General features: G+C 38.2%; 3 protein-coding genes across 5 annotated transcripts in view; 2 read left to right on the top strand and 1 right to left on the bottom strand.

The window, feature by feature from the left end:
- grik4 (glutamate receptor, ionotropic, kainate 4) overlaps positions 1-7,192 on the top strand; it is a 353,328-nt gene extending 346,136 nt beyond the window's left edge. Inside the window, exons 18-21 of the mRNA XM_039670727.2 lie at positions 597-822; positions 2,149-2,277; positions 2,360-2,478; positions 5,472-7,192. Coding sequence (XP_039526661.1) covers positions 597-822; positions 2,149-2,277; positions 2,360-2,478; positions 5,472-5,855 — 858 coding nt within the window. The 3' untranslated portion in view covers positions 5,856-7,192. The remainder of the gene's footprint in view (positions 1-596; positions 823-2,148; positions 2,278-2,359; positions 2,479-5,471) is intronic.
- A 2,368-nt stretch (positions 7,193-9,560) lies between these two features.
- On the bottom strand, positions 9,561-16,418 carry drc12 (dynein regulatory complex subunit 12 homolog). Of its 2 annotated transcripts, none has more exons than XM_039670442.2 (7): positions 16,184-16,418; positions 12,757-12,852; positions 12,580-12,645; positions 12,337-12,456; positions 10,984-11,076; positions 10,753-10,894; positions 9,561-10,408 (listed from the first exon to the last, which is right to left on the bottom strand). In XM_039670442.2, exons 2-7 carry the CDS (start codon positions 12,824-12,826, stop codon positions 10,297-10,299), a joined length of 603 nt encoding a protein of 200 aa, XP_039526376.1. In that variant the 5' UTR covers positions 12,827-12,852; positions 16,184-16,418; the 3' UTR covers positions 9,561-10,296. The 2 variants fall into 2 exon arrangements, with proteins under 2 accessions (XP_039526376.1, XP_039526375.1); XM_039670441.2 differs by having other exon boundaries at positions 9,564-10,408; positions 10,764-10,894; positions 16,184-16,417.
- cbl (Cbl proto-oncogene) overlaps positions 14,401-25,876 on the top strand; it is a 29,621-nt gene continuing 18,145 nt past the window's right edge. Inside the window, exons 1-2 of one of the 2 annotated variants that reach the window (XM_039670439.2) lie at positions 14,401-14,905; positions 18,848-19,095. In XM_039670439.2, coding sequence (XP_039526373.2) covers positions 14,759-14,905; positions 18,848-19,095 — 395 coding nt within the window. In that variant the 5' untranslated portion in view covers positions 14,401-14,758. The remainder of the gene's footprint in view (positions 14,906-18,847; positions 19,096-25,876) is intronic. The other variant, XM_039670440.2, reaches the window with a different exon arrangement.

Here is a 25,876-nt window from a genome sequence, read left to right as displayed (position 1 = left end):
CTGTCTTAATATCAGTCCCCCTCGATATCTTTCCCTCTCCAGAGGGCTGCCCAGACTAATTCACACATTTTGATGCTTCCGAGGGGCCGTTTCTTGACCCATCTCTCAGCAAGCACAGGCTGTTTCACATATTCAGCTGTCACATCAACATGTCAAACTGTCAGCTTATCAACCACCTTGGTTAACACAGTCAGTCTCGCCTTATCAAAGCTCTAGTGACTGGCTGTCAGGACTCCAGATGAAGGTTGAGGAGCAAGCAGGAATACATATAATGATCCTAATTGTAACAAGATCTAGTTGTTATGGGAAGGAGGAGGCGGGAACTGGCAAACATTCAACAAATTTAATAAATGAAATAAAACAAATACGAATACAAAATGAAAGTATAGTAAAGCCCCTCACGGACGACTGCTGGCGACTCAAAACACAACATAAAATCCAAGCCTGGCCTTGATCTCCACTGTGGTCGCTCCTCCGTGAGAGATACCAGACCGGGTGTCGCTCATCAGCAATCATGTCACCGGCCTTACTCCTCTCTCTCACGGCCCTCGGCCTCGTCCTGCTCACCACACTAATATTTCCTTTTCTTCGGTTAGAACTCCCGCTATCAGACGTACCAGCGCATGTGGAATTTCATGTACTCTAAGCAACCCAGTGTGTTCGTGAAGAGCACAGAGGAGGGCATCGCCCGAGTGCTCAACTCCAATTACGCCTACCTGCTGGAGAGCACCATGAACGAGTACTACCGCCAGCGTAACTGCAACCTCACACAGATCGGAGGCCTACTGGACACCAAGGGCTATGGCATTGGCATGCCTCTGGGTGAGAAATGAGTTTCTGTTGGAGAAACTACAATGACTAGAGTGAATGTGGAGTTAGCAGGGCTTGTATTGATTGAAATGCAACTAATTCAAATCTGCAAAGAAATATACCAGTGAGTCTTGCACACTGCAAATTGTTTTGTTTTTTATGGCTAGTCAGATTGTCAAGGCAGATTGTGTAACTTCGGTTTTAGTTTTTTCACCGTACGATTGACAGCGTCGACTGGCCGATCAATCTTGTCAAAATCTGACATTCTCGATAACATAGGAAATTGAAATGGTACCACACACACCATGTTTATGTTTTAAATTTACCTAAAAGGAAAAGAAAAAGTCTGTTGATGCTTCACAAAAAAAAGGGTATTTAGCATGTTTTTCCAGAGCAAACTCAATGATCATAACATGAATGGAATGCTAATGAAAGGTTTGGAGTTGGTAAGATTTAATGTGAATTTAATATTAATGTTATTTTAAAAATGATTCTCTTATGCTCACCAAGGATGTATTTATATTTGATTAAAATGCAGTAAAAACTAATTACAATTTAAAATTTTCTATTTGAATATATTATAAAATGTTGTTTATTTCTGGGATGCATCATTACTCTAGTCTTCAGTGACACATGATACTTAAGAAATCATTCTAATCAGCTAATTTGCTGCTCCAGAAACCATTCTTATTTGTATTAATAGTGTTAAAAACAATTGTGTTCCCTAATAGTTTTGTGAAAACTATGGTAATATTTTTCAAGGATTCTTCGATGAATAGAAAGTTCAAAAGAACAGCATTTATTTGTAATAGAAATTTTAGTATTTATCCTTGCTAAATAAAGTATTAATTTCTTAAAAAAAACGTTTTTAATTTACGTTTTTAACTATTAATATACTATACTATAATATATACTATATTAATATACATGTATATTATACTTTTTTTTTTATCCCCACTAATATAAATGGACACTGTCCATTGACTAATTGGTTGTAAGTGAGCATGTTAAAATAAGCGATGCAAGATTGCCAAATTTGCCCTATAATGAAAGATTTTTTATATATATATTTAGCCAAAATTTCACAGTGCACACCAGGCTTTAATCAGATCGCTGAAGTTAAACTAATCCATTGACTATTGATAGATTGCACTAAATTGATTTTAACCAATGTTAACCAAGGATTTATGTCCAACAGATGTTTAATCAACATGATTAATGAAAGGGCTTGGGAAACGATAAGCTAAAAGAACAGAGTCAGCAGAGCAGAAATGATACATCCAGCTCTGACTTTTGACTTCTCTAAGATGGATATTTATTGATGACTGTTTGTTTCAGGCTCTGTCTACAGAGATGAGTTTGACCTGGCCATACTCAAACTGCAGGAGGAAAACCGCTTAGAGATCCTGAAGAGGAAATGGTGGGATGGAGGCAAGTGTCCGAAAGAGGAGGATCATCGAGCGAAAGGTAAACCACCTGTCACTCAACTGCTGGACCAAACGGAATCTGTTATAAGACGTTTATCATGTTGTTGTGTATTTCTGTGTAGGTCTGGGCATGGAGAACATTGGTGGGATCTTCGTGGTGCTTGTGTGTGGTCTGCTGGTGGCCATCTTCATGGCAGTGTTGGAGTTTGTGTGGATGCTGCGTCATACACCAGGAACAGAGGTGAGAGAGGGCTATTTTACCTGCCTCTGCTTTCTGTCCTTCTCCCCGCCCTCGCGTCTCCCTCCCTGAACCCCCCCACACCCCATCCCGCACCTCACAAAAAGTATACCTCAAACTCATCTACACGGGTCTTCACTGTCACAACCAACAGGCTAAAGATTTTTAAGGTTTGAATGAAATGAAGTTCCTTCTGTTTTGTCTTTTATTTTCCTCCCTGAAGCGGATTGATGGATGTGTGTGTCAGACTGCATTGTTTCAAATGAAACACTGTGATTTTCACTAAATAAACACTTCTGCATGTTTCAGTAGAACCCCAAGACGTGGCTTTTTATTTTGGAGGGTACAAATGCATGGGTGTTTATGTCTTCATAAGTTACTGTATTATGGACCCTTTTCACATTTTCGGGGTTCTCAGAAGCAGAAGTCGTCATAGTTGGATAAACTTCTGTAGTGGTGAACGGGAGTTGACAGCAAATATCAGTTTTGTATTTTCTCCAATAGAAAAAGTAAAAAATACATTATAGCGTTTCTATGACTTTTCCAAAAGAGGGAAAAATGTCGAGAGATTGATTAAAGCAGTTAGAAGATAGAATGATGTCAAATGTGCCGTCATTGGTAATACTACCAAGGTAATAGAAGCGTTATAAATGCATATTTACATTTATTTTTACTACAAAATAAAAAACTACACTAGATTTGCAATTTTGATAACAGTGAACACAGTCTGTGAAAAGGATCCATTGATTGCCCATATTCATAGACTGAGCATTGTGGGTAAATATTCACAGAAAAATAATGTGTTTGTCTTGAAGTATGTGAGTGTGTGTAAAGCGAGACTAAACTAAAAGCTAATTGAAAACTGTGTGTTTGTTTGTGCACTTATGTTTTATGTCCAGTGCAGTTTAGCCCTATTTTTAATAAATAAGCTAAATACTTGCATTACCCTTTGGGTATTAGCATTAGGACTTGTCCTGTATATCTCTTCATCCACAACACATCATATTGATCCAACACCAAGATGACCCAGAATCACATCATTCTTTGTGTGCGGTGCCTTTTCAACCTCATGAGAATCCTTTTTTAATTTGCAACGAGTACATTTTTCAGAAAACTTGTTAATCTTCAGCAGCTGAGTTCTGGATTTTATCAGCTAAGATGAAATGAATGCTAACGGGATGTGGCATAATTGGGTGGAAGTAACATCAAATTTCTGTATAAATTCATTCCAAGCAGCTTTTTTGTTTTGTTCGTGTAAAATTAAAAGAAGTTCAACTTTTATATACAGTTCATATCGAAATTAAAGTTCTGTCATTATTTCCTCACCCTAATGTCATTCCAAACCTGTTTGACTTTCTTTGCTTTGCAGAACAGAAGATATTTTGAAAATTGTTGGTAACCAAACCGTTTTGACCATTTGTCCATTTTTTGCCCATTGATTTAGAAACATTGAGACATTTCTCATAATATCTTCTATATTATTCACATTCTATGTTCCAGAAAGAAACGATATGAGGGTGAGTAAATGATGACAGATCTTTCATTTTTGGACGAACTTTCACTTAAAAAACCTGTCTCGAGACTTTGCCTTCCTTTCCATTTATCAGCGATGAGGCTCTGCGGTAGCTCCCGTTTTTAAAGGCAAAAATATGTTCCGTATGATAGTGTTTTTTTCCCTCTGTTAGACATATTCTGCCCTGTTGTGTAAAGGTGTGGTCAAATGCACTGTTGTTCTGTGAATTTTCATGGGCGAAATTCAGCCATTTCAATAATTATCCATGTAATCTGTAATTTATCTTGAGGGCGAAAGATTTCCCTGTTCAGTGTTGCAACAGGTTCAAGTTGATAGCTCAAATTCGCTGTGTTGACCAACAGAAAGCTGCTTGGTTTGAGAGTGACTTGTGCATGAGCTATGCTTCACACAACACTAAACTATTGAAAATAGATAATGGATTTCTATTGTGACAACACCTTAACTGAACAGGATGGAAACTGTGATATTGTGCTGGAAGCATTGGCTGATACCTATGACATATTTGCCATATATTTCAAAAATTCAATTTTTGTCTAGAAATGACAACGCATTCTCATCCTAGGGCGTCATCTAACTGACACTTTTGACCATTTGTCTAAATCCGACGCACATGGCAACCTTTAGCGTCAGTTAGATGACGCGGGTAGGTTTAGGTCTGGGGTAGGGTTAGGGTTAGACCACTAGAAGGCGCGTCTCATATTGACTCTAAAGGGTGCCATGTGTGTCGGATGTTGACGCATGGTCAAAAGCGTCAGTTAGATGGCGCCTTGAAATGAGTGGTTTTGTTTAAGTGGATATGCATAGTATATCCCTTAAAGTTTGATGCCAACCCAGAAATTAAAAGGTCTACTGAAACGACTTAAAAACTCTACCGAGGACAAGAGGAAAATCCTACTGTAAAACAACCAATAAGATAAATGAACAATTCAAGGAAAAGATTGATTCATTTATTCTTGCAATAATATGTAACTGATGAAAGAATTTTCATGTTGTAAAGTGATGAAAATTATTTTAAAATATATGTGTTCAAAGGTTCAGATCATTTTGTGTAAATACCCATCGAAACATAAATCATAATCCTCTTGGGAGCAATTTCAGCCCAATTTTTTAAGCATCAAAGGCACCGTATACAAAGAATGACCCAAACACAGCGGCACCACTCACTTATGTCTTTTTGAAATGCAAATCTAACAATAAAAATTTTCCAGTGAACTTGTTGAGAATGTAATGAGCACGCTCAGAGATCCCCAAGTGCTTCGGGATGTTTTCTCTGATCTCTCTGCGGTGCATCAGTCCAGATAAACAGCCAGCGCCCCCTGTATAGTCCAGTGTTATTTTGATCAATGCTCTGGCTGTGCTGCCTTCCACCCCCTGTGTGCAGCGTGTCAGTGAGACCCCCTGGCCTCTCTCTCTCTTTCTCTCTCTCCCTCTCCCTCTGTCTCCGTGTTTGTGCCTCTCACAGCTGTCCATGTGCGAGGAGATGCTACGAGAGCTGCAGGGCATCGTGCTGTGTCAGGACAGCCTGCAGGTACGGCGCAGGCGCGGAGCCAGTGTTCTGCGACCGCAGCCTCTGCCCCTGGACGACCGGCGGGCGCGGGCCACGGCAGCGAGCCTCAGCAACGGCAAGCTGTGCACAGGCACCGGCCTGCCCGAACCCCTCTCCCACAGACTGGCGCAGGAGGCCGCCCTGGTGGCGCGTGGGTGCAGTCACATTCGCATCTGCCCGGAGTGCCGGCGCTTCCAGGGCATTCGAGTGCGCCCCGCTGGCCCTTTAGGAGCTTCACCCACCCACAGCGAGGAGAGTATAGAGTGGGAGAAAAGCACCAACAACAGTGAACACGAATAACCTCTCTTACCTGTGTCGGATAGACGTTAAACGACGGCTTTGCTGGACCCAGGGATTATGGGAACACAGGCTCCGTAGAAGGAGCTAAAGGAGATGCTGTCCGTGCTGCTCAATTCGGCCCAGGAGCTGCGTCTGGTTTCTGTACACTGTCCTTACAGCCCTCTGCTTTTGGGGGACACAGCGGAGGGGCTTTGTACTATGCAGTATATTTGTCTTACTGTGCTGTTGATTTATTTTTTAAATTATTCCTCTTTTTTTGTGAAACCACTATATTGCTATTATCTCCTTCTGACGACACCGTTTAGTTTTGTTTTTCACACAGCGGACGACTGCAGACTCGATCCACTGTGGCTTAACCTTTTTAGAGTACCAAAATACTTTGTGTTAATTTTGTGCTGTCGCCTTCTCATGCCGGCCCCTGGTGGAGTAAAAATTAAGAGAACTGAACACAAAAAACAACTGCGATCTGTTTTTATTATTAGTCATATTCTATTAAAAAGGTTTTTGGGATGTTTCTGAATGTTTGATGTGCATGTACGAGGGTTTTAGATGCTATTGAGTGAAGAAACACAAGATCTTTTTTTTTTTTTCCTGGTTAATGACACTTTTTATACTTTGCTTTACATTCTTTTGAGTTAGATTCATATTGTTGCACTCTCTGGATATGACAATTGCACATAGTTATGGAAACGTGGATGCTCCCATTTAAGAAATTTTGCATTTAGGAATTGATACAGATTTCCATTGACCCTTATTTCTGTCATTCTAGCAGGATTCTAGGAGGTATCAAGTGTGTTCACCTTCAAAACATATGTCAGGGAAGTGAGTGGATTGATTTTTGTTCCTGGCGAGGTCTTACATTCATCTCACCTCTCATGATGAAATCAACAGGGTCACTCCATCTAGGAATAGCTGTGTGATGAGACATTGGAGATTGTGGGCCTATTTACATCAGGTATTTCTTTATATCACATAACAGCTCATATGATTCCAGAAACATCCATTTGTTTATGTGATGTCTGGTTCATCCTTCTTGTTTTCAAAGAGAGAGATCTGGTGAACAACCTTTTAAAAATGGATTCCACCCATCAGTTTTTATCAACACACCACAGCTGATGCAGAATTTAGATACCACAATGAAATGATTTTATTAGGCATGATGGTATCCTCAACTTGCAGAGCCAAATTGTAATTGCCTTCACGTTTTGGAGAGCCATTAGAGGTTAATTATACCCATGTTGATTTTTTTCTGTGCATTTCTATTGAACTGAATCCATTTCTAACTGATATTTCAATACGGTGTTAGTGCCTGACGAAAATAAATGGCATTGTGTTCAGTTCTGTGAAAGTTTTTGTCTCTTGGATCTTTTGACTCAAATACAGCTCCATTTATTTACAGTTTGGAATGGCTGTGCATGTGTGTTTCAGGCATCTGATGAACAATGGCAAAGCTGTATGTGCAAGCTGGTTTTCACTGGATACACAGACTTCAAGACAACTCTATGGGGGCAACCTATCAAGATGTGAGAGACATTTAGGTAAATCTATGTGGGGCATGAGCACACCTGCTTTAGACTCTCAGAGACACTTGAGCTGGTTTAAAGAGTGTAGAACACACAAGCAAAATGACTGACTGCTCTCATAGGAAGGTTAAATCAAGTTTACAAAAGCAAAAAAAAATATTGGCAAAAAATGCACATGGAGCAATTAATCAAATCTGTCGCAACAAATGTGGCATCATACAAAACTTTCAATGCCACTGAAATGCTCTATTTACACTCAAACACAACTCATTTATTCCATGAGCAAAGGTGACCAATAATAGGGGGTTAATGGTACACGGTACCTCAAAATGGCTGCCCCCATGAGGTGACCCGCTCCATGTAAAGCAAAACAGGTTTTGTTGGGTTATTAATATGACTGGGGTCTTCATGTCATGTGAGTGTACATTGCTTTTATCATGTATAAAAAGTGCTATTTATCCTCATAGGAATTAGCTACAATTTCAGCAAACATAAAATAGTTACAAACTGCCATGAGTGTGTAGGAGCTTCTATATTTCCCTCAGTCCTGTGTATTTTCAAACTGAAGAAATATCTAGATGTCTAAAAGATAGAAATCCGTTTAAATTCCAGGGTTCAAACACTAAGTTGTCCAATGCTATGATGGTTTAATGAATGTGAATTGTTCAGACACCAAAATGTCATGGCTGAAGACAGGACGACTTAGTGAGATTTGCAAAGCTCACGGCCCAATCAGTCCAGATGCATTCCCGAGGGCCGGGCCCCAATCTCTGTCAGCATACTGCCCTTCTCCAAGCCATTTATTTCTTCATTCAGCTCTGACCTGTTTCCACAGGATGAAATTGCATCTATAGCTTTAATCCTTTCTGGTATTGTAACTGGTTTGGGTCAGACAGCAAGAAATATGACTTTCTGCTGATTGACACTGAATGACATCAGCAAACTTGGTTTCACATGTTGCTGCGTTGTGATGTGCTATATTGTTCAATTAGTTAAAAGTAGATTTTACTAATTTTACTAATTTTTTAAATGCAGCGCTCCAGCTAAAAGTAGTTTTCAAAAACAAACAAAACAAAAAAAAATGCACCTGCGTTTTTGGATTTTAATTGAAAAATGCTCTCTGTGTGAATGGGCCCTTATAGGGGCGACAATGGATTTTTTCCAATTGTTTTTCATATGCTATATGGATGTGTTTGACACTGATTCTTTATACATTGCCTTGCACATAAAAGGGCATTAAGGTATGTTGTTGTAAATATATTGAGCCATTCAATGCTTTTAAAAATGTGAGATGCAGGGTAAAAAGAAAACAAACAAAAAAGAGGCCTAGAGATTTAACCTTTTTTTTTTTTTTTACCATGAATGCCACATTTTTTTTATTAATAATAGCTCGTCCAATTTCATGTCAGGTGCATTTGAATGCGACTGTTTTAGCAGAGTGCTATCTTGCTGTTTTTCACAGTTTCACAAATGATTCATGATCAAAAGCAGTATATATTAAAATAGCCCATTCCTCTAAATGTTTTAAAATGCAGAGTCATTGCTGCAAATCTTTTTCGGGTCACTGGTTTGTCACCTACAGCTGAATGTCTAGCTATAGACTCTGTTTAATGTTCAAACACATCGGAAGTGAGTAACAGCACGGGTCAAAATGCTCTTTGTATTCTTCTTTCCACAATGAAAGTGTTGTTAACATCCCTGTGAGTGCAGGTATAATGTCATGTTCATTTTGCCGTCTTTTGTTCCCTGGCAGTGCTTGAATAAGCAGGACAACCATCTCACCATTATTTTTTCTTTTGATTTCATTTCCTTTCCATTTATTCACGTGATGGATTGATCTCGGATTGGGAGACATTGATTATCTGACTGCCAGATCAGATGTAATGCTGGCACATAGAAAATGATCATTGTAGTGCCACATGTCTTTCCATGAATGTTAAATTCATGACATAACAAGGTCAGTTATTTAATATGTAACTGCATTAACTCAAGATGTTGATATTGGGATGATGTTTGTAGAGTTTATTCCAGACAGCCAGTTCTCCTGGGGAATCTCACATCTGTAAATCAACAGCTGGCGCCTGTCAGGGGCATTAGAGCATTACTCTTGGAATCGTATACAGAAGAAAACCACAGGTAAACACATCTTATACATTCTATAGGGAGAAAATTAAGTCAGAAAAGGTTTATTTCATTATTTTATTTTAATCAATTTAAATTTAAACATGTAAACGATGAAGGACATTGCCATTGGAAGAGCGACAGAAAATTAGGCCAACAGAGACACTTGCTGGTGACAAAATTAACTGCACTGTCCACTGGATACTATTGAAACAATTCAGATCAAATGCAGACATTTTACATAAAACCATTTTATTTTTCTGCATAAATTGTCCCATTCAATTCAGTGGGACAATATACATGCAAATAGATGGATGAATTGCTTGCATAGAAATTCATTCTGCTTGTTTCATGATGAAGGCCCTAAACACAATGTACATACTGCTTTCTCAAATTACATGAATACCTGGTATGTTAAAATTGATAATTATATTTCAGAATTTAAAATGTGAAAAGTATTGAATGAAACGGTAATATATATAAAATAATTATTTATTTATTTATTATTTATTTTATTTTAAATAGAAATAATTTTATTTAAACTTTACTTTACTGTCACTTTTGATCAATTTAGTGCATCTGTGCTGAATAAAAGTATTCTTGAAAATGTGTGTGTATGTGTGTGTGTGTGTGTATGTGTACACACACACACACATACACACATCTCTCAATCCCTGGAGCCCAGAATGAAAAGCCCTGGCTAATGCATTATACATGTCATTTCTTAGATGTCAGAGGTCATGGTCTTGTTCTGTTCACAGTGCTCAATTAAAGATGTCCTCATATGTGAAGTGGGTTTATCCCAAAGTCACTGAGCATGTCCTTGACTTCCTGATGAAGGACTGTGCTCTGTTCTTCCCACTGCAGCCGCGTCTCAGCCAGGTGAGAGAGCAAACTGTCCAGACAGCCCTGTACCAAGCCAATAGACAATTCATAAAAAAACCCAACTCAATTTAAAATGAAAAGTAACTTATTAAATGGGGCATGTCTCGCCATCTGGCACAAGCATTTAGAGGTGCAGATGGTCTCTACTATTCTAAAATACTAAATGCTGAAATCGATAACCTTTTGGATGGCAATCAGATTTGGTAACACTTTAATTAACCATCCGTCCAATTTGTTTTACTATAGCATTAATTATACCTCATTTAGTCAAATAGATTATTCAGTCACACTTTGAAATGCCACCAAGCAATTTTAAGCTTTTTGAGCGCTAATAAAATATGTCATCCTTTTAAGTGCTGATATTTCACCTCTGACTTACGTGCAGTATCTTCTCACACTCACTCTCCATGCGGTCCAGTTTGTTCTGGAGGTCAGAAATGATGGCGTCTTTTTCTGCTTCAGTCTTCTCTCGCCGCTCTCTTTCCGATTTTAATTTAACCTGACACTCGGCTAATCAAACAGAGGCCTGTCATCAGCATGTGTTTGGTTAAAGCGCACTGCCTTTGATAAGCACAAGAATTTGAATATGCTGAACTCACCGAACTGTGCCTGAAGCAAGTCCACACTCACTTCAAGCCTGTTCACTTTAGTCTGCAGGTCTGTTTCCATAGACCTATATTGACGGTTGAGATCTGTTCTCAAAGGTAAATACAATACATATTGTGTTAGAAATCAATGACAATATATAACGAGGGCTTGGAGCCAGAGGGGCGTGAGTGGCATTTTTGGTGAATTTGAGTTCTTTATATCAAAATAAAGGTCTCGATGAGCTCTATCCAATGGTGCCAAAATACCTGTCAGAGATCAAACTGTATTGAATAAAGCAACAAAAAGGCGTATTTGACTTTTTGTTTTTTTGAAAATGTTTTGGAACATGTTCATTGTGTTAATATGCCAATACATTTTTTACTTAAATACTCATTTCATGTAAGTATGCCTGTAGTTGCAATGTTTGTGGTTTAAGGTTAATAATACAGGTGATTGAAGCATGGTAAAAATTTTGTTTTGTCTTTCCTGTAAAGTTTGTTAAAAGCCACTTACGCCCTTCTGGCTCCAAGCCCTCGAAAATCACACATTATTCACACTACGGACACTTGCTCTTATGGCGACGTGGGTATTAGCGTTCCAACAGTGTTTGACGCAGCTCGAGTTCCCTTGAAAGGGAACGTCTCGGTTACGTATGTAACCCTAGTTCCCTGATAGGAAACGAGACGCTGCATCTCCCTGTCATACTCCCGGCATGCCTGTGATCGACTTGCTTCAGGCTATCAGAATCTGACGCGGTTGTGATTCTGGGCTGCTTTATAGTTTATATTTTCCTGGTCGATTCCATACCTGCTTTAGGACACACTCACACAGGGGCGTTCCCACAGCGTTTGACGCAGCGTCTTATTCCCTATCAGGCAACTAAGTTTACGTAACTGAAGTGTTTTTTTTTTCTCAATTTATTTTATCAACCCACAGATTTCACAAAACAGTAATATAATAAAGCTGATGATTCAATCTTACCTGAAGTTGTTGTATTGTTCTTGTAGGTGTGTGTTTATTTACATTTAATTAATTACAAATAGATTTCCAAGCATTCCATTCCTTTTCCTAGATTCCACAGCTGATGTGTTTTATTTATTTATTTTGGTTTTAAATTAATCAGTTGGTTTTAAATTAATCTTGTTTAGTTTAGTTCAGGAATTCGTAGTCCAGTGTTAGTAATCTGTGCTTAATCTGTGTTTTAGAAAGCCATTTTTAAACCACGATTAACTATTCTAGATTAAGGTTTACTCCTGTCTTAGTTTACCTTTTCTGGGAAACCGCCCCTATATTATGAAGCTTGAAGGTGTACACTGTACTCTATCAATAAACCTGCAATAAAAGCAATATAATTGTATACAGACCTGCAATGATGTCCTTCATGTCTAATCGTTCCTGACTGAGCAACTGCTCCAGATCTCTGATTTGACATTTCAAGTCATCTCTCACAACTGTAGCCTGACGTGCTACACTGCTCCTCAGTGCTGACAAGGGTTGTAGAGACGTTACTTTATTAATGTTTTATTTTAATTGAACATAAGCCAACAGAGGAAAAAATCTGAGAACAGTACATTAAAAAAAAAAAAAACAATAGCTATTTGCCTTACCCAGATGCTCTTTTAAAACAGCTACGTCTAAGGCACTCCTCTGGTACTTCTCTGAAAGTCCATCATCTGAGAAAAAAAGGTAAATATTCAATGATAATTAAATACCACTTACATCTTTATTGTAAGAATTATATTATTTTGTGTTTATAAAAGCAACAACAAAACAAAAAAAAAAACCTTTTTCTGGTGTGCTCTTTTTGGACTTGTCCTTTTTGCTGTTTCCTTTTCCTTTCTTCTTGGGTGGCATAGTGTACAGAGATGCTAGGTCCGCATCTATCGAGCAGATAAGAAGGAAAAGTGTTATTGTGTCTTTATTGTGTATACAGAGCCGCCTAGTAGCGTGGGCGTGGCCAGAGAGAGACGTAAGCCAATCACCTCTCCAGAGTGCCAATTACAGTTGTTCTACGTAACCGCATTGCATCGCGTCGCCGGCTGGTTGCCTGGAGCTGTGTACAAAGTTGCCAAGCGCTCGTGTTGTTTTATGGACAACAACGTAGTTTGAGGTATTTCTGAATTGTTTAGATTATTTAAAGATAATCTTCTTAATTCGTTTGAAATAGCCTAGGACACGGAGCTCTATCACAACTTTTCATTCAATTAAAGGTTGTAATATAAAGTCAATGTGAACTGAAATGATGAGAGAAGTTCAACGAACAACATACAGCTGTGAACTTACTAAAACAAAGTAGTTCACCTAAAAAATACTGCATAATTAATCTATTTAACCTGGAGAGCGGTGAAAGTAGCCTACAATACAAACACTTCTTATTCCAATGCTTTGCTCATGAATATTAACTACGTGACATTTACGTTGCTTGGTAACGTTCCTAGTGCTCCAGTTAAGTGCCTTAATTAATATTTATAAGTCATGCTTTTCACCATAGTAGGATTAGTATGTTCACTTGAAGAGCAAGGAGGGAGGCGGGGAAAGAGGGCGAGGTCTCACAAGGCGGAACAGGAAGAGCAAGTACGGGAGGGGGAGGTAGAAGGCGGTGTTTTATTTCCTTAATATGGTTTTATTTCAATAGGATATTTTTACGCAATCCGGTATTGAATTTCTATATGAAGAAAGACAATATGTGCTTTGTTTATTATATACGTGACCCCCTCCGCTTTATAGGTTTTGCTCGCAAGGGCTCTTGTCTTGCTTAGCCTGAACTTCCCGTTGCAAAAGAAGTGATAGGAAGTACGATTCATTCCAGCGATCGGTTCTTTCGAACACGTCCCTTCAAAGAACCGATTCCACTATTTGCACGTCACTTCTCTGACTGTCACGTCATCACATGGTCCCTCACACCCCGTGTCGAATATTACTTGCTTGAAAAAGATCAGAAAAAAACTTTTGCGTGATGTATATCTGTTAAAAAGTGTTTTAAATTGTTAAGTTTATTGATTATAATTTGACTGGCAATAAAGAAGAAAAAGGCAGTCCATTAGACGTTAATCTGTTAACCTTTAATTCTGTGAAAACGTGTTTTAATATGCAAGTAATTCTTAAGTTTATTGATTGTAATTTGACTGGCAATAAAAAAGGGGAAAAAAACATTCCGTTTGTTTGTGTTTAATGCATTTATATCCTGACGGTGTTTATTAGGCCTCTTTATTCACGTGTCATGTTCATGTTTTTTTCATAGACATTATACCGCTCACAGAAACATAGTCATTTAGAACCTAAATATAATGCTGGTTGTCCATAAAACCAATTTGTTTTGTCTAGACTGTTTCAATCAGACCAGTTTTGTGAACCGATTTAACAGATTGAAAAGATCCGACTCAAACGAACGGTTCGATCACATTCACGAATCGGACATCGCTCTGCAGAAGCGCACAGCGAGAAAGAGAGAGAGAGAGAGCTGCAGGAAAGGGGAACATCACGCACGCACGGGGTGTCGTTGTGAAAGCAGTTGTTCCTCAACGTCCAGACATCCATCAACACTTATTTTTACGCGTTATTTTTGACGTGATTTGCCGCACTAGCCGAGCGTTTTAAATACAGCGTGAAACGGTGGTTTCCTGCAAGGGGGATTTAATGGGAGTCTTTCATCGATAAAGCGCTTCTCCACCCCCCCGCTTGACGGACCTTCGCTCGAACCGAACCGGACTCGGGCGCTGTCCTCACCGGGGGGTATCCGATCCCAGTTATATTTTGACTGCGAAACCAACACTCCGAATTCCGAATATGGCAGGAAATCTGAAGAAAGGTGGGGGGCTTATTGGCATGATGAAGGACGCTTTTCAGCCTCACCATCACCTCCACCACTCCCATCACCAGCCCGGGGCCGTGGACAAAAAGACAGTGGAGAAATGCTGGAAATTCATGGATAAGGTGGGTGACTATCAAGCAAAAACACAAAAGATAGATACCAGAGAGAGACGTTGTAAGTTAGCTAGCCGCCTCGGTCCCTTGTTAGCTTAGCCGGATGGCCTGCACCGAGGAGTCCTAATGCAATATGGCAGGGCTGCTCTGCTAAGGCAATTAGCTGAATGGTTTGGTGGCCAATAAACTATATTCAGCCAGTCAAATACTTTGGGAATATCAAGCTTTAGACAGTAGGTCATTTTTCGGCAGCCGTCCACCCCAGCTTGCCTAGCAGGACTTCTGAATACGGTGCAGGGTCCAGTGCTAAGTTGACGTTAACGTTAACGTTAGTTGTCCTAGCTTAATAGCTTGTGGTATTTCTTAATTGGTCCACAATATTGTTTATATTGTGAGAAGAGTTGGATTTGTTTTGACCTATATGGACAAATGTGACGACTCCTGGATGTGAACTGTGTGAAAAACACAAAGTTTGTTTTTGCAACCGATATCTGACGTTCCTAGTCCTGTTGCTGGTCATTAGGTTGGTTAAATTGTCTTAACTTTTAGTCTAGACGTGGGTATTAGACAGTTGATCTGTCCTCTCAAACTCTACTTGCTTCTCTTGTTCCTGTTTCTATGTAATCTTTTGGATAAACAGGAAGCGTCACATCAACTTTTGCTTATTTCATTTAGTACTTGCAATTGGTTTTAAGTGAAATGTAGACTATTATTTTCTATTCTGAAACATTATACCTTAATTCATATAGTCAAATAGACATCCAAGTATCCAGCTGTATTTAAAGCTGGTTGTTTTTGTTTAAGTTAGATCTATTCAAGCATGGTTTGTCTTATGATCAGACACATCTAATACCTGATTAAGCCTTTAAAACCTATTGTATTATATCTGTTTCTAAGGCCTCTAAAATATCAAGATAATCAAAACTAGTTTGTACATGATCTGCTGCCCCTGAATGATTGTTCACACGTTTTTGTTTTGTTTGCAAGACCTTTTAGTATCATTTATAAATCATGTTTAAAGAGCCTGATGTATCAAATATGATGCAAAACAAAACGTATCTTGTTTAAAGGTTCAATTTAATATGTCAAGCTTTACAGGGGTATTGTACTAAGAATTTAAGCATCTGAAAAAAAAAAATTGTCTAGTAAAATAGTTAAAAGAAAAACACATTTTTAAAACGGTTAGACGAACATCTGTCTACCAGAGTGGTTTCTTTTGTTGAATTTGCTTCCTCACAATAGAAAAGTTAAAGCTGCAGTTCATGGAAAAAAGTTGTGGTTACTGACCTCACACTTCCTGTGATGTTCACACTGATACATGAGCGAAGCGTTGCATCTTTCACGGGGGGCTCGTTTTTAACTTATCCTGTTAAAATGGGAAACCACTTCAATTCGAAAGAGGCCATTTACTTGCATGTTAGAGTATGACATTTAATTGTATGATATGTATGTTACAAAGGAAAACTATTAAATTGTCACTGAGAAGAGAAACGGTTAATGCTTTATGACGGAGAACTTTGCAACTTCCTATTTGCTCAGTTTCACACTGGGTAGTTTGGTTAGTGCACATGTGACATATCACATTTTCTTCATAAGCAAATCTTCTCGTTTTTGCAATTTTGACATTGTAAATTTCCACTTTGTTAACTTGTGGCGAGTCTTAGATTATGAAACTCTTAATGTATGTTTAGTATGTCAGGATCAGTGATTCAGTATACTTTGTCAGGAGAAGTTCAGCTTGCAAAACAGACCTCTCTGAAAGAAATGTTTCTAAAACATTTCTTAAGTCTACCCTGACTATTACCCAAATTAAAAAAAAAAAAATCATGTTATACCTTATACGTTTAGTTATATTATTCTCTCAATCCCCTGTAAATATTTAAACTCCTACAAACTCCACAAGAACCCAATGGTTGTTTTTCCCGGTTTGACCTTTAATATGAAAATACTTTCAAATAAGAATAAACACAAATGAAGTTCTGTGTTTCCCCATATTCACCTTGTTAACAAACACAAATTATCTACATTTTGATTTTCTCGTAAGGTTTAGATTATGAAACCACAGGCCAATTAAGAAATTTTTATTTGTAGATGTTGATGGTAGGGTTTGCATTGTATGATACGGTGAATACAAATTTAACAGCATAAATAGAACTTTTGATTGCATCAATATGGTGCATATTTATTGATTTCTATTTTAATTGACTTCCTGGTGACTTTTTTTTTCATGCTTGAGACCAAGCAGATGTTTCCCTGGCCTTTTGAACAATTTTTCTTAATTCAGATTATCACTGGAAGCCATAATGAAACCACGTCTGCATGTGAACACAGAAGTATGCATGTTTGCTGATAATTCTCATTACGTCCTGTCGCCCCAGTCTTATCTCTTGGCTGCTGTCAGGACTGGGGGTGCATGAGAGCCAGAAGTTTTGGAGCTCAAGACAGACTGGATGGTGACCCCCCTCCCCTCCTGTGAGGTCATCAGCTCCCCCCCCCCCCCCCCCCCAATCACAGCTGGTCCTGTGCTGGAGACAAAATAGATAAGAGAGGCTGCAAGCCCTCGGAGCAGCTGCATGCAGCAGCAGCCTCTTATTGCCAAAACGTGCGCTTGCAGCTCAGCGGTTCTCCAACTGCTGGAGTGATGACATTTGATCAGTTTCCCGTTTCCTCAAATTTCCCCACCCACGTCTTAATCAATAGTTCAGAAGGTGATGATGCGTGGCTTTAGTCCAGACGGAGGAGAGCCACTATGTCTGGTTTAAAGCAAAGGCTATTGGATTATCTGTATGTCCATTAAGTTGTTTGACTAATGAAGTGGTTTGAGGGCATGCGCTTAATCATGATGATTTATTGTCTGTAATGGATGTTTTTTTTTTTGTTTGTTTTTTTTCTTGGGAGATTTCAACAATTCCGGGTTGTCTCTAATGACTATCTCTAGTTGTAATTGATTGTCATTTGAAACTAATATTATATACAATACCTTGATAAAAAGCTGTGATGGATGATTTTGGTCATTCCGCCCAACCCTAATCTCAAGCATTAGACTTCTGTAGCTGCAAAGTGAACAACACTGTGTCATTCCCAGTCACAAGCTATAAATGTTGTAGAAATTGAGATGGGAGCGTAGTGCTGTAGATTGCAGAGCCGTGTCTTCTGTGCAAACACGATTGTCCTTGTAATATGTTGGCTAGTTCGCAAAAATGATTCTCTCTGGAATGCTCTTGTTGTGTGGACAGACAAGTTTTGTGTGGGTATTTTCAGTTCAGGTAACAGGTTTAAAGGCTCTGTCAGTGTAGTTTTTATTTTTATTGCACATGTGACGTATCACACTTTGTCCCACAGAGAAGGTTAGTTTTCAGTTCTGTTTTCTTGATCAATAGTCAACTTAATGTGCCATTAGAGAATTGTACCGAATATTTGTATAAAAATATGTTTACGGAGCTTGTTGGCTGCTTTGTTAACAGACAAATATACAAAAACATATCTATACATGTATGTTTTTTTTTTTCTGTAAAGCTGCTTTGAAACCATTTGTAAGTGACACATCATGTGACACTGGGATAAATTACAGGAATAAATTGCATTTTAAAATATACTAAAATAGAAAAATGTTATTTTAAATAATATTTCAGTGTTTTTTTGTGTGTGTTTTTTTACTGTATTTTTGACTATCAAAAAAATGCCACCTTAGTGAACATACAACAAAGTGAATATTACCCACCCCTAGCTTTTTAACAGTAGTGTATAGTTTGTCTTTGTTTTACACCTCTTTCCTTGTATTTCGAGTAGCCGTTATGTATTTTAAATGAATTCCCGTGGACTGATGTAATAAAAAACTGCAGTCATTTCAGGTTGGAGCAACACGCCATATTCATTTGATTCTCAGGTTGCTTCTCAGTGTTTTGAAAAGATGCCTTATTTAACATCGTCTGATTTTTCTCTGCTCTGCAGGTGGTACGGTTATGCCAGAATCCCAAGCTGGCCTTGAAGAACAGTCCTCCGTACATCCTGGACCTGTTGCCAGACACCTACCAGCATCTCCGCACTATCCTGTCCCGCTATGAAGGCAAGATGGAAACGCTGGGAGACAACGAGTACTTTCGTGTTTTCATGGAGAACTTGACTAAGAAGACCAAGCAGACCATAAGCCTGTTCAAAGACGGCAAAGAGCGAATGTTTGAGGAGAACTCTCAGCCCAGGTGAGCACAGATGAGTTTCTGTAGACGCCATCTTTAATTTTAGCATTTCAGGTCACCCAAATTGTGGTTTCTTAGGCTGCAAATGTTCAAAAAGATGTTTGATATGGTCTGTAGTGACCAAATAAAGGTTTCCATTTAGGGTTAGGTGTGAAAGTAGACATGAGAGATCTCAGGCCACCTCTGTGCAGACGTTGACATGAGCTACTTCATGTTTTTTGGAATGCTCTGCAACTTAGTTTGGTGTGGGAGGAAAAAGCAGAAGCAGTGAAACATGGTTTGTCAGTCCTTGAATCATGTGAAACTGGTTTCTTGAAAAATTTGAGTAGAGGTTACGTTGAGTTAAGCTGAAGCCCAAGTCGTATATCAAAGATGCAAATGAAGTCGAGCATGAGCAAGCGCTCACGGATCAGCCAGTTGACTGAGATCGTATCAGGCCTGTGCTTCTTCTGCTTCTCCTGGAAACGCTTGATGCGTGTGTGTGTGTGTGTGTGGTTGGACACATGAGGAATGTGTAATGCAAATAGGAACAGTCACAAGAGGAAGAGCTTTACTGAGGCCCAGACCCTACAACTAACAGTTCGGTTTTAGTTTCCAGATCTAACCTTCGTTAAACCCACATATCATTTGTAATTCATCCTCAAATGTCTTGTTTGTAAGTTGCCCAAAAGCACTGACGACTGTTATTTCATTCATATAGCACAAAGTCTTCCTGCCCATATATGCCAGTTTATGTCATATACAAACAGAAAATGCAGTATGATTTTCATACATGAAAATTGTTTACCAGCCCAGCTAAGCCATTGAACCCAATGTGATGTCATATATTTGGCCTATAGTTTGATCTAAAATAACCCTATAATATTATTTAAAAGTTCCAGACATTTTTCCGTCAGAAACTGCAGCTTGTTTAGTTGACTGTAAACATCTTATTTATGTCCATACTTAATTTCCATCATTCTTATAATCACACTTCCTGTTGTACAGCGGCTTCTCATATCAAAGGCCAGTCATCGAGCCAACTGTCATTTCATATTTTTCACACTATTTTATTTCCCTTAAACTAGAATACAATTGTCAATCTAAACATTTAGAGGTTTGGGACCTCAAAAGCCGCTTTGGTGGCAAATTTTCTTTTTTTTAGCAATTTTTCCAATCTTAGATGAAGCTTTTTTTTGTCTCTTTACACGCTGAAGCTTTACTTAGTGTGGCTGAGGGGGCGAAGTGTTCGTATTGTGGGTGAAGTGTTTAATGATTAACTCTGACACATGAGTTAATGCTCTGTACCATGCAGACACTGCTCTTCCTGTTAACGCATTCACTTCCCCTTCCTGTTTCTCCTAAGCCCCCATCAGCATGCACTGCTGAGGCTAGCTAAAACCTGATACTTCTTAGTTAAACTGACTGTCAGTGACAATTAAAGTTTTATAGGATCATTTTCAGCACATATTGTTAGTTAGTATTACTGAAGACTGTCATATATCTCCTACATTTAAATCCATGCACTTCATGTCCAATTCAGAAGAACCGATCTCCACCTCAATTGCTGCCTAGCATTGGCTGTACTAGAGCATCCGTTCCCAACGGGGGGGGGGGGGGGGGGGGGGGGGGGCTTACGACATATGACATATTTATACATATTGTCTTGCGTTTTTAAATTCCAAAGGGCCTGCTGATGTTTGTTATTATATTTTCAATATTATAGGCTATTATATTAGCATAAACATACCATTTGTTTGAAAAAACAACCTATTTTATCATTCTTGCTGCAAGCTTACAAGAGCGATAATATCATTAAATGTGATGGGGGACCCTAAAATATTTTCTTGGGGAAAAAGGGGGTCTCAAAAAAAGGTTGGGAGCCACTGCACTAGAGATAGAGCAAAATTTTGGCTTCAGCCACTGGAACCTAAATATTGGTCCTGAATTGATTGATACCTTATAGGCAGTACTGGTGAAAATTTGCATATCATAAAAGTGAAACATGAAAAATAATAATTGACGCATACTTGAAATCTTGTACAGGCAGATAAGCCCTTTAATTCAATCAGTGTACAAGTAGGCTAACTTTTAGTTGTGTCTAAATCTTTCACAAATGTTCTTCACTATGAATCTCTTGGCATTTTCTTGAAGGCATGTATATAATCTAGGACAGCCCCTGCAACATATTGGATATGATTGTAATTACTATAACCGATTATTAAAATAAATTATAGATTCATTAAATTGTGCATTGACATATTTTTGAACCCTTCATTATTTAATTTTGTTTTCATGCGTCACTTTACTCTGGCTTGCCTATCAAACCGAATAGCAGGACAATTTGATCAATCCTGGAATTGATATTGCGCACTTTTCCAGTATTCCTTGCAACCTCAGTGCTGCCTTAAGGTATGCTCACATTAGCAATATTTCAATCAGTTATGTCTTAACTAAATGTGAACGAATAACAAAGAAAGTGTAAGTGGATATTGGATCCGTGCAGTAGATCTTAAAGTGACACCAGCCTTAAATACCTGTTGCCGTCTGTGACAGTCAATCAAACAACAAAAGATGAAGAGAAAATCACTCAGTACTCTTGACTGAGCAGCCTTTGTAACTTCAATAAAAGTGTATTTAAATAAACGATAAACTCCTGAACATGCAGATTCCTATTGCATTTGGATGCTAAATTCCGCTGAGCAATAGTAAAGGTTAGCAACATTTATACCTCTTTTTAGGTTTAAGAGGTAGGAGGGGTGTGCGATTTGTACCGGTAGACAGTAAACCGGTAGAAAGATTTAACTACCGTCTCAATGCTGCTAGACACTCACTGTGCTGAATGTCTGTCCCACTGTTGGCAGCATTTGGTTCCAGAGTTCCCAGTCTAACTGTTGTACTGATGTTGTATGCGGATGCTGTGGTGTACTGGAGGTGTCTGTGAGATAGGGCTGGGCGATATATCGAGTATGTACGATGTATCGTTATATTTTTTTAAACGATATGGAATGAGGCAATACCGTTTATATCGATACAGTAGTTTGATATGAGCACATCTGAAAAATAGCGGAGGTTGCAGTGTGAGCTGCTGCAGTGAAAGTAGCTAGGCTACGTAGTACAATTTGTCCTAAACATGACACAACAAGCTTATATTAATTGCGTCAAAATCACTTTGATATAGTTAACAAGTTTAAGGCAGCTTGCCGCCCTGTCAAATGCTCTGACAGACACTGTTGCTGACTGACAGATATACTTGCGCTGTTTAATGCGTTTGAGATGTGGTGCTTTCCTCAGTGCTCAACTTACATTTCACAGGTATATTCTCCGTCTGTAAATGTTAGAAAGTAAACCAAATATGTCCATTTCACAACATATATGTCCATGTCAGAAGAGGACGAGCTTCTGCAAGTGAATCTCCGCTAAAATTCATGCTTCCTTGAACGAGCGCCGGCGCGCGCATGCGCGTGAATAGTACTACGTAGTACGCAATAATTCTGACTAAAATAAACATATTGCTAAAATATTGTTTTAATTAATATGTTGTTGGAGAAAATAAATGTGCCATATGTGGAATTTTAAACCTACAAGTATATATTTTTAATGAAAGTGAAAGTGATTATAATGGGGTAATCAAATGCAGGCTAATATAATTAGTTTGTGCTTTTGTTTTTGTTTTTATTTTCATTTTTAGTTTAGCTTTTAGTCAATATAAAAACAAAAGCTTTTTGCACATAATATATTGCATAGCCTATATTATATTTGTTTCCATATCCTTCAATATCAACATTGTTTGTAGGATATCATTGGGCCGAATGTGAATATATATATATATATATATATTAAAATATAATTTCTTTATCTAAATAGAAAACGTAGAAAGTACCGAGATATATATCGTATATCGCCATTTGACCAAAAAATATCGAGATATGATTATTTGGCCATATCGCCCAGCCCTACTGTGAGATATTTACAGTGAATAATTTGTGGCTCACTTTCACACAGTTGACTGTTTCAACATGCTGTTGAATCTTCTACCACATGTTTAACTTCCATAGTAGGGTTTCCTATGAATAAATACGAATTGCATATTGCCCTGATATCCATCTCTGTGAAATTGCATGTGCTCTCAATTTAGATAGCCTGTGTGTCATACAGCTGTTATCAATTAAGCCAACTAGTTCTGAATAGACTTTCCGAAAGATGTTGCTTCCTGAATTATCATAGTTTTATTATCTAATTGTGATTATGCGTCCATACTCTATTGTTCAGATCGCTAAATGTGGACCATGCTTGACTTTTTCATACTCATGTTTCCCTCTCTGGTTTATTTGGTTATCTTTTCATCTTATCTGCATGTTGTAGGTCTGCATGAAAGGACAAATTTTAGCAACGGAAATAAACAGCAGATAGGTAACGTCAGATGCTGGTTTATGGCGGCAGAAATTTGTCAGCTTGGTGGAGTTTTACTGTGTCCAATTTCCATAAGATGAGTTAAGTCTTAGCATCCTTTTACATACATGCATTATTTCTTTCTGTGAGTTGTTATGAACTTGCAAGGTATAAATGAGATGTTACTACATAGATGTAGTTAGCAGGTAGAGGACCGCCCATTCATGAAAGAAAATTAAAGTGGAACTTGGCAACTTTTTCAACTTAAACCGTTTAGAAATCATTTGGATGGTTCAATAACCTGTTCTGGTAAAAATGACTTTCCCCACTCCCTCAGCGTTTCCAGGCTGAAAACCAACCTTGCAACATGGGGACTAACGTCCCGGTAAGTTGGAAAAAGGAAGTCTCATGAGAAGCGAGAACAAGCGAGAAACACAAACTGTTTTATGGCAATTGGACATAATTCTATGATACTGTGTATAATGTATTACCCACCTCGGTTAAAAAAGAATCTACTGTCAGAAATTTGGCGTAAACAGAATGAGAACATGGATCCATCATGCCTTGTTACCAATGTGCAGGCTGGTGGTGGTGGTGTAATGGTGGATGTTTTCTTGACTCACTTTAGGCCCCTTAGTGCCAAGAAAACATCCCCCAGATGGAGTGCAACTCTGTCAGTGTTCAAGACGAGTGATAGACTTGCGTATACTTAGCCTCTTAATACCAATACTAACGAGTGACTTCTAACAATTTATTAGCCAAAGGCAATGATAGACATTTAGTTGTCATGCATAAAAATTTAGTTTGATTTACTCTTATTTTATTTTAACTCTTAAGTTTATTTCATTACACTACTGTTGTTAAGTGATCTTACAGTAGAAAGTTAAAATTCCAAAGATTATGATACTGATTATGAACTAGGTAGGCAATACAATATCCTACTGTCATTTACAACAGTAATAAATAAATATATCCTCAGTACCCTTAGCCCAAATGCATTGCATTATTGACAATGACTATATTTACTAGGGGTGTCACGATTTTGATATTAAATCGAAATTGATCGAAATTAATTCAATGGTATCGAAATCGAAATAAAAAATGGTATCGTCGATACTGCCACGCCCCATGTCGCGTCCGTGATGGAAAGTTCAGATCGTTTTACTGACTCTATTGTTCAATCTCGTTCATCAAAATTAACTAAACTTTTTTTCTAGTCATTTCAGGGGCTTTAAATGTTATACTATTAAGTTATGTTACTTGTTTTTGTTATATTTTAAATTTGGCAATGGTGTAGTGTACATTGTGAACAAATTTATATTGCATAATGCATAAATGTGTAGTCTAAAAATTGCATAGCAATCTGCGCTTTACATTTTTTACATTTTTTTTTTTAAATCGAGAATCGAATTGAATCGTAACCTTAGAATCGATAACTTAATCGAATCGAGGATTTGGAGAATCGTGGCACCCCTAATATTTACAGAACTACAGCAGTTCCTTGGTTACCTGACAAAAGACAACCCCCTTAGGCAATCCCCTTAGGTTGCCACGTGGTTCTGCAAAAAATCGGTACATCTAAGTAGTACTTTGCTACGAATCAGTTTGACAGTTATGATTTTCTGGAGAACTTGTGCTACAGTGAAAGTTCTACAATCTAAAGGACTATACTATGTACTGTAATTGTACTCTTATGCAGTGCAGTGTAAACAAAACAACGATAAAAAAAATAGATCAGTGGCATTCAAATGATGGACTGCGGTCCGGTTCTGGACCCCCCCGGCTTGGTTTTATGTGGACCGCTGGACACATTTGTGGCATTTTACTGTTTCTACAGTTTAAAAGGAGCAGCTCGTCCTTCATGGTATGCTCATTTCAAGTTTTCAGGGTCATTTATGGTGATTTATCTTTTGGTGCTACATCCTCTATTTTTATCTGGAGCTAAATGCACTTCTTTCAAGCTCTTTCTGCTTTTTGCTCGTTAATTCTCTCTCAAGACGTAAAGCGCGACATTAAGGGTTGCAGATGTCATGGTTGTTTTAACAACATAGCAGAAACACTGTGAGATGGAATTTTTTTCTCAAACACTGCAGAAAACAAGTATACAGCAAATGCAATTATTTTTATCTCTGAAATTTAACTAAACCAGGTTTGTTGCAAGTTAACCCTTGGTGACTTTAGATGTTTTTTTAGCATTATTATTAGACATTAGGCATTTCATAATAAACCGTTATTATTTGAAGATGCCGAAGGAAGACAAAAAAAAAACTTTGAAATTGCTAGTTTACTTTGTTTTGTGCTCATAATGAGAGAATTGATTATAGATTTATGGACGTTCTTTGTTTTTAGTAGTTTATTACTTTAAGTAAAATATAAAAACGGTTCATTCTTCATGTATTTTTTATTTTAGTCC

This window comes from Pimephales promelas, chromosome 16 (genome assembly GCF_988280905.1).
Source record: "Pimephales promelas chromosome 16, fPimPro1.hap1.1, whole genome shotgun sequence".
Classification (NCBI taxonomy): domain Eukaryota; kingdom Metazoa; phylum Chordata; class Actinopteri; order Cypriniformes; family Leuciscidae; genus Pimephales; species Pimephales promelas.
The sequence above is the reverse complement of the archived record's forward strand: the minus strand, read 5'-3'. Positions and strand labels throughout refer to the sequence as shown.

What these genes read in the sequence shown, in the direction of transcription:
- drc12 (XM_039670441.2), bottom strand. Translation starts at nt 12,826, where the DNA reads ATGCCACCCAAGAAGAAAGGAAAAGGAAACAGCAAAAAGGACAAGTCC. An exon ending in CATGAAGGACATCATTGCAG is followed by an intron (nt 11,077 to 12,336) that starts GTCTGTATACAA and finishes CTTTGAGAACAG; the next exon opens with ATCTCAACCGTCAATATAGG. An exon ending in AGTGTGAGAAGATACTGCAC is followed by an intron (nt 10,409 to 10,763) that starts GTAAGTCAGAGG and finishes GGCTTGGTACAG; the next exon opens with GGCTGTCTGGACAGTTTGCT.